General features: G+C 41.0%; 1 protein-coding gene across 1 annotated transcript; it reads right to left on the minus strand.

The window, feature by feature from the left end:
* Window positions 1-1,509: 1,509 nt before the first annotated feature.
* On the minus strand, window positions 1,510-2,117 carry LOC119408223 (galactose-specific lectin nattectin-like). The gene has a single exon (XM_037675059.1). The coding sequence runs from the start codon at window positions 2,086-2,088 to the stop codon at window positions 1,588-1,590; it is 501 nt and encodes a 166-aa protein (XP_037530987.1). The 5' UTR covers window positions 2,089-2,117; the 3' UTR covers window positions 1,510-1,587.
* Between the last annotated feature and the right edge of the window lie 6,775 nt (window positions 2,118-8,892).

Here is an 8,892-nt window from a genome sequence, read left to right on the forward strand (position 1 = left end):
TGAAAGTTATAGCGTTTGGAAATTTATGGCGTGAAGCTCAACTTTGAGGCCTGGCCACGCCCCTTTAAAATATAGGAGAATGAAAGCTTTTCCTAACATTTATTCCCCAATGTGTTAAGGGCACATTAACCAAGTTTGACGGCAATCGCTCAAAATGCCTAGTAGGAGTTTTTTTAAATTTGCCATTAGAAACGCACAAAATTCAACCTTTGACCCAAAATGGCCGACTTCCTGTTGAGTTTGAAACAGGGCTCCAAGAGACTTTTTCATAGGTCTTGAGAAGATACAGATGTTCACCAAGTTTCAGAATTAACAGGTAAAAAATTGCCTGGGGCTGATGTTTAAAAGGATTCTAGGGGGCGCTATGGAGGCTATTGGCCAATTATCATGCATTCCTGTTCAAGGGGTGGATAATGATCGATCATTGTGATTTTGGTACATCTCAGTTCAAAACTGTGCAATTTCGAGCCAAACGTATTGCAATGGCGTCAGTTCTGACTTCGCCACAGCGCCACGCCCACATTCTCCAGCAAAAACGGTTTGCACTTTAAAGCAAGTCAGATCATCTTGTTATATGTCTTCTAACATAGGATCATCCTGTTTAGTTTAAGGATGTCAGAGAGTGAGCATTCCAAGCAAAAAAAGGGACTTCCTGTTCTGAGGGGGCGGGGCTTTGATGACATCAGAATATGACCACAGAGAATCGTCGGGCATCAGACAGGGATCACTCATGCTAAGCTTGGTGCATTTTGGTCTTTCAATGTGAAAGTTATAAAGTTTAGAAATTAATGGCGTGAAGCTAAACTTTGAGGCCTGGCCACGCCCCTTTAACATTTATGAAAAAGCATTTTTTTATTACATTTACTCCCCAATGTCTTAAGGGCATGTCCACCAAGTTTGAAGGCAATATCTCAAAATGCCTAGGAGGAGTTCGTTCAAATTTGCCAAAAAAAACGACCCAAAATTAACATTTGACCCAAAATGGCCGACTTCCTGTTAAGTTTGGACCAGGGTTGCAGGAGACTTTTTCATAGGTCTTGAGAAGATACACATGTTCACCGAGTTTCAAAATTATCGGGTAAAAAATGGCGTGGGGCTGAAGTTTTAAAATATTCTAGGGGCGCTATGGAGGCTATTGGCCAATTATCATAGCTTCCTGTTCAAGGGGTGGGCAATGATCGATCATAGTGATTTTGGTGAACCTCGGATCAAATCTGTGAAATTTAGAACCAAACGTATTGCAACGGCGTCACTTCTGAATTCGCCACGCCACCACGCCCACATCCTCCAGCGAAAACGCTTTGCGCTTTAAAGCAAGTCATACCAACTTGTTATCTGTCTTGTTTTTTTTTTGTTTGTTTTTTTTTGCAGTTTGTAGTCAAGTGTTATTTATTATATTTAAATGATGGTTTTACTAATATTGCCTCAGACAGACAAAAATAAAAACAGTTGAGGACATGCATTTATTTATGTAAATTATCTGAATAAGATCAAATTTGACCAGTTGACCTCCAGAAGGGACGTCTTTGAGGCTTGAACTCCTGCTGGAAGTGACATCATCGTGTTGTTGGGACAACAAAGACACAGTTACACAACTTGAACGCAAACAAAAGCATTTTCTTGGCTGCAGACTTCATCGTTGACGTGATCTTGTCCATCCACGTTGATATCCATGCAGTTCTTGTTTCCACCCAAGTTGTTTGGTTCCCCACTGCCCCAATGAGTGTAGGAGAAGCTGGAGCCATCGCTCCATTTCCACACACCTTCCTCTTCTATATCGGTGCCTCCAACCCAAGCTTTTGTATCGGTCCCTGTAGCAGTCACAATGAGTCTCTGGATAAAATCATACTCATCTTGGTTATGAAAGGAGGCCAAATGTCCACCTTGGTCAATGCAGCTTTCCTCAGCATTATCCCAGTTCACTTCAGTACTGTTGAACAGGTAACAGCATTCTTCATATGGAGACCATGTAGGAGGGCAGAAGTTACAATCTTTTCCTTTACATGTAACTGGTTGTGCATCGCAAAGTATATTTCCTCCAATCCCCAGTCCACAAAGGAGCAACAAGAAGAGCAGACTTGATGACATCTTGTTGTAATGTTTGGTCCAAGCAGCACTAGCAGTAGCAGCAGCAGCAGCAGCAGCAGCAGCAGCACTTGCTGAAAGAAAGATGCCTTTGAAAAGTGAACACAGTGCTTTTATACCTTTACACTGTTGGTGAACCTGTCAGTCAACTGATGGCATGTATTGAGATCGATATTAATGCTGTGTGTGTGTGTGTGTGTGTGTGTGTGTGTGTGTGTGTGTGTGGAGGGGGGTTTGGTTGTGACACCCCTCTATAATAGTGTCAGAGAGGGAGCTTTCCAAGAAAAAAGTGACTTCCTGTTGTGAGGGGGCGGGGCTTTGATGACGTCAGAATCTGACACAGAGGATTGTGAGGCCTCGGACAGGGATGACTCATGCCAAATTTGGTACAATTCGAATGTTCAATGAAAAAGATATAGCATTTGGAAATTTTTGGCGTGAGGCCTAAATTTGAGGCCTGGCCACGCCCCTTTAGCATATATGAAAATGCAATTTTTTCGATTACATTTACTCCCCAATGTCTTAAGATTGTCTTATCCACCAAGTTTGAAGGCAATATCTCAAAATACTTAGGAGGAGTTCGTTAAAATATGCAATGTATGAAAAGTGAAAAAAGCTCAAAAATTACCTTTTGACCCAAAATGGCCGACTTCCTGTTGGGTTTAGGGCATACCTCCAAGATACTTTTTTTCTTGATTCAGTGTGTTCTACCTATGTACCAAATTTCAGCTCTCCACGACTTACCAGTTCTCCTATCTCACGTTAGGGGGCGCTGCTGAGCAGTTTGGCAACGCCCACTTTTGGTTCTATTAAAATACAAAAATTTCACGCGGGGGACAATTTTGGGTAAAGTTTGGTGAGTTTTGGGATATGTTAAGGCCTCCAAATGAGAAATTATTTCGGACCAAGAATCGTAATAATAATAATTAAAGCTGCAAGCAGCATTGAAGGCCCTCGCAGCAAAGCGCCGCTGCAGCCTTACGGCGACCGCGGGAGCTCCAGCAACTCCACCCAGTCGCCATCGCTCATGCTCAAGCTCCCGTCCCACGCCCGTTCACCGTAGTGCGCATTCGCCGAAACGTTGACATCAGCTGCGACCGCAGACATAACTCTTGTAATAATGTAGGGGGTGCACTAGAGTCAAAAGTAAAATACCAATACCATGTGTGTATAAGTGCTCACTAATGACACACCAAAAATCTGGTCCAGATCTGATGATATATCACTGAGATATAACAGTTTGAACAATGTAGGGATGCACTTGAGTCAAATATTAAACAACAATACCAACGTGTCTAGAAATGCTCACTAGTGATCCACCAAGAATCTGGTGCAAATTGTATGATATATCACTGAGATATAACAGTTTGAATTATGTAGGGGGTGCACTTGAGTCAAATATTAAACAACAACACCAATGTGTCTAGACATGCTCACACATTATGCCACAAAAACTGGTGCAGATCGGATGATACATCATAGAGATATAACTGATTAAATAATCTAGGGGGCGCACTTGAGTAAAAAGTTAAAAAACAATACTAGTGTGTCCATAAGTGCTTACTAATGACGCACCAAAAATCTGGTGCAGATCGGATGATATATCACTGAGATATAACAGTTTGCAAAATGTAGGGGTGCACTTGAGTCAAATATTAAACAACATTACCAATGTGTCACAGGGCTAAATAATAATACACCATAAATTTGGTGCAGATCGGATGATATATCACTGAGATATAACTGATTAAATAATGTAGGGGGCGCACTTGAGGCAAAAGTTAAAAACAATAGTAATGTGTCCATAAGTACTTCCTAATTACACACCAAAAATCTGGTGCAAATCGGATGATACATCATAGAGATATAACTGATTAAATAATCTAGGGGGCGCACTTGAGCCAAATAGTAAACAACATTACCAATGTGTCCATCTGGGGTAAATAATAATACACCATAAATTTGGTGCAGATAGGATGATAGATCACTGAGATATAAGTGATTAAATAATCTAGGGGGCGCACTTCAGTCAAAAGTTAAAAAACAATAGTAATGTGTCCGTAAGTGCTTACTAATGATGCACCAAAAATCTGGTGCAGATTGGATGATATATCACTGAGATATAACAGTTTCAAAATTCTAGGGGGCACACTTGAGTCAAATATTAAACAACAAAACCAATATGTCCATCCGTGGTCAATAATGACACACCAAAAATCTGGTTCAGATTGGATGTTGTATCACTGAGATATAACTGTAGGAAGAATATAGGGGGCGCTGTAGAGGCTCTTGGCCACTTTTCATGGAAACCTGTTCAAGGAGTGGATAATGATCCATCATAGTGATTTTGCTACACCTGGGCTGAAATCTGTGTAATTTAGAGCCAAACGTATTGCAACGGCGTCACTTTTTAATTCGCCATGGCGCCAGGCCCACATTCTCCAGCTATAACTGTTTGTAGTTTAAATCAAGTCAGACCATCTTATCTGTCTTCTAACACAGGATCATCCTGATTAGGTGAAGGGTGTCAAAGAAGGAGCATTCTAATTAAAAAAAGAGACTTCCTGTTGTGAGGGGGCGGGGCTTTGATGACATCACAATATGACGACAATGGATCATCAGACATCTAACAGGGATGAGACATGCCAAGCTTGGCGCCTTTCGGTCTTTCAATGTGAAAGTTATAGCGTTTGGAAATTTATGGCGTGAAGCTCAACTTTGAGGCCTGGCCACGCCCCTTTAAAATATAGGAGAATGAAAGCTTTTGCTAACATTTATTCCCCAATGTGTTAAGGGCACATTAACCAAGTTTGACGGCAATAGCTCAAAATGCCTAGTAGGAGTTTTTTTAAATGTGCCATTAGAAACGTACAAAATTGAACCTTTGACCAGAAATGGCCGACTTCCTGTTGAGTTTGATATAGGGCTCCAAGAGACTTTTTCATAGGTCCTGAGAAGATACAGTTGTTCACCAAGTTTCAGAATTATCGGGTAAAAAATTGCCTGTGGCTGATGTTTAAAAAATTTCTAAGGGGCGCTATGGAGGCTATTGGCCAATTATCATGCATTCCTGTTCAAGGGGTGGATAATGATCGATCATTGTGATTTTGGTACATCTCAGCTCAAAACTGTGCAACTTAGAGCCAAACGTATTGCAATGGCGTCAGTTCTGATTTCGCCACGCCGCCACATCCACATTCTCCAGCAAAAACGGTTTGCACTTTAAAGCAAGTCAGATCATCTTGTTATATGTCTTCTAACATAGGATCATCCTGTTTAGTTCAAGTATGACAGAGAGGGAGCATTCCAAGCAAAAAAAGTGACTTCCTGTTCTGAGGGGGCGGGGCTTTTATGACGTCAGAATATGACCATAGAGGATCGTCGGGCATCAGACAGGGATCACTCATGCTTAGTTTGGCGCATTTTGGTCTTTCAATGTGAAAGTTATAAAGTTTAGAAATTAATCGCGTGAAGCTCAACTTTGAGGCCTGGCCACGCCCCTTTAGCATTTATGAAAAAGCATTTTTTTTATTACATTTACTCCCCAATGTCTTATGGGCATGTCCACCAAGGTTGAAGGCAATATCTCAAAATGCCTAGGAGGAGTTCGTTCAAATTTGCTATTAAAAACGCCCCAAAATTAACCTTTGACCCAAAATGGCTGACTTCCTGTTGAGTTTGGACCAGGGCTCCAAGAGACTTTTTCATATGTCTTGAGAAGATACACATGTTCACCGAGTTTCAGAATTATCGGGTAAAAAATGGCCTGGGGCTGAAGTTTTAAAATATTCTAGGGGCGCTATGGAGGCTATTGGCCAATTATCATGGCTTCCTGTTCAAGGGGTGGGCAATGATCGATCATAGTGATTTTGGTGAACCTCGGATCAAATCTGTGGAATTTAGAACCAAACATATTGCAACGGCGTCACTTCTGAATTCGCCACGCCACCACGACCACATCCTCCAGCGAAAACGCTTTGCGCTTTAAAGCAAGTCAGACCAACTTGTTATCTGTCTTCTAACACAGGATCCTCCTGATTGGGTCAAGAGTGTCAGAGAGGGAGCTTTCCAAGCAAAAAAAGTGACTTCCTGTTGTGAGGGGGCGGGGCTTTGATGACGTCAGAATATGACCACAGAAGATCGTGGGGCCACGGACAGGGATGACTCATGCCAAATTTGGTGCAATTCGGTTTTTCAATATGAAAGATATAGCGTTTGGAAATTTATGGTGTGAGGCCAAAATTTGAGGCCTGGCAACGCCCCTTTACCATAAATGAAAACGCATTTTTTTTATTACATTTACTCCCCAATGTCTTAAGGGCATATCCACCAAGTTTGAAGGCAATATCTCAAAATACCTAGGAGGAGTTCGTTAAAATATGCCATGTATGAAAAGTGAAAAAAGCTCAAAAATGACCCTTTGACCCAAAATGGCTGACTTCCTGTTGGGTTTAGGGCATACCTCCAAGAGACTTTTTTTCTTGATTCAGGGGGTTCTACCTATGTACCAAATTTCAGCTCTGCACGACTTACCAGTTCTCCTATCTCACGTTAGGGGGCGCTGCTGAGCAGTTTGGCCACGCCCACTTTTGGTTCCATTAAAATACAAAAATTTCACGCGGGGGACAATTTTGGGTAAAGTTTGGTGAGTTTTGGGATATGTTAAGGCCTCCAAATGAGCAATTCTTTCGGACCAAGAATCGTAATAATAAACAGCACAATTACAATAGGCCTTCGCAGCGCTTCGCTGCTCGGGCCTAATAAACGACACAATTAAAATAGGCCTTCGCAGCGCTTAGCTGCTCGGGCCTAATAAATAAATAAAACCACAAAAAAGGTCATTATTTACAAAAAAAAGACCAACAAAAAATTGGGAGCATATATTATGCTCCTACCATTTATCATGCAGCAAATAAGTCAAAGGAAAAACTAAACTATTAGTTTTTATTATTAAGCTGCAAACGTGAAGAAATGTGCAGCACGTCAAAACCGAAACTAAAAACAGTGGGGCGTTGACCTCCCCACACCACCGCCAGCTGTGGTGTGCATTAAGTTTAGTTTTAGAGGTCAATATGTTTATAGATTTTTTTTATAGATTTAGAGATTAATATTTTTTGCTTTTTGTTTGTGAAACAAGGTCAGAGGAAGCTGGTTCTGGTTCGGTCGATTGGACCTGGTTTTACACCATATTCTGTGACCTGCAACAGTGCATGCAACACCGCCCCCTACGGTCACAAAATATGGTGTAACAATGGTTCGCAACGCGCTCCAAACAGTCAGGAAGTTTGTTCATTTTCTGTTTCCTTACGGTAGTTGAACCAGAAGATTGATCTTTAGTGAAATATTTCCAGACAATTGATGCATTTCTACCTGTTTGTCAAGACTGGGTCTGCTCTGCTCCATCCGTCTGCTTGGAGGAATCCATTTTGTAACCAGCGCCCAGTGCGGATCACGTGACGCGATGACGTAACGGTGGCGTAATGACATCACCACGAATACTCGACATGAAATTAAAAACCTTGATAGGTGTCCTAGGAATCGATGTGTAGATTACTCGAGTAGTATGTTAAAGCCCTACCTCTGCAGAAGGGAGAAGGCAAAAGAAAAACAAGAATATGTTAGTTCAGTCACAATAAGTTCAACTCTGACCTGTTTAAACTGAGTGATGTTTCTACTGTGAAATGTCTGAGTTATAGGACTTCTAAAAGGGCAGGGTTTTCTTTCTTATTTCATCAAAATCCTATTGTTGTGTAAGGTATATGAGATTTTTTTGTGCACATTTTCAAAAAATGTGTGTAAAATCAGGACCCACTTTTACCAAATTAGCAGCACATTTTATTGTATTTTTTCCCCCCCAAAAAACTTCAAGGTTTTCAAACTGAATATGAAGATTATCAGTGGAATGGTGATATGGAGCTTTGTTGCTAATGTTTTAGTACCCTTAAGTATCTTAATATTTTCAAGCAAACTGATTAATTAAGCCAAGGGGAAGAGGTGAATCAGAACCATCCTGCTGTGAGTGGCCCTAAAAGCATGACTGTGCCAAACTGAAGATGACAGACAATTTAAGGATTATTACAGTGTGACTAAACACTGTAAGCTCTAAAAGTAAATCCTGGAGGGGCATCGGGATGGGGTGGGGTGGGGGAGAGGCTGAAAATGATATGTTTGGCTTGATTTTTTTGTAATCAGTAAGCCTTCCCCATCTTCAAAACAAACTTCACAAGTGATTTTCTTCATGAAAACCTCTATAATTATTAAAACTCACTTTTTCCATATTCAGCATGCACCAGGGGTCACCTTTACCCACATCTGTTTCTACGCTGTCTGGTTATCACGCTCTCTGACCACAGCAGGAAGTTTGCTCCATAATAGAGATCACAGTGATGGATGAGCATGAGATATGAGAGGCATCTGGAGATAACTTTGGATCCTGCTTATGAAGTTTGACAGGAGTCCAAAAAGTCTTGGAGAGAGGCAAGAAAGGTGAAAACATCAGTCAGTAAGATTATAATAAGAACAGAGCAGGTGTTCATTTTCCCTATTTTGAAATAAAATGTTGGGGTACATGTTTCTTCTGTACAGGAACTGCCCACAATAAAAGCTATTTGTCACTTACTCTTGTCATATGGCTAAAACAAACCAACGGGTGTGTCTCAGCAGGAAGCATTTAAATACAATGTTTATTTTTTTTTAATATGAACTTCATTTTTGGACACTCCTAAATTCCTTTTAATCATTAAACTGTGTGTGTGTGTGTGTGTGTGTGTGTGTGTGTGTGTGTGTGTGTGTGTGTGTGTGTGTGTG

Source organism: Nematolebias whitei, chromosome 3 (genome assembly GCF_014905685.2).
Source record: "Nematolebias whitei isolate Nwh7 chromosome 3, NemWhi1, whole genome shotgun sequence".
Classification (NCBI taxonomy): domain Eukaryota; kingdom Metazoa; phylum Chordata; class Actinopteri; order Cyprinodontiformes; family Rivulidae; genus Nematolebias; species Nematolebias whitei.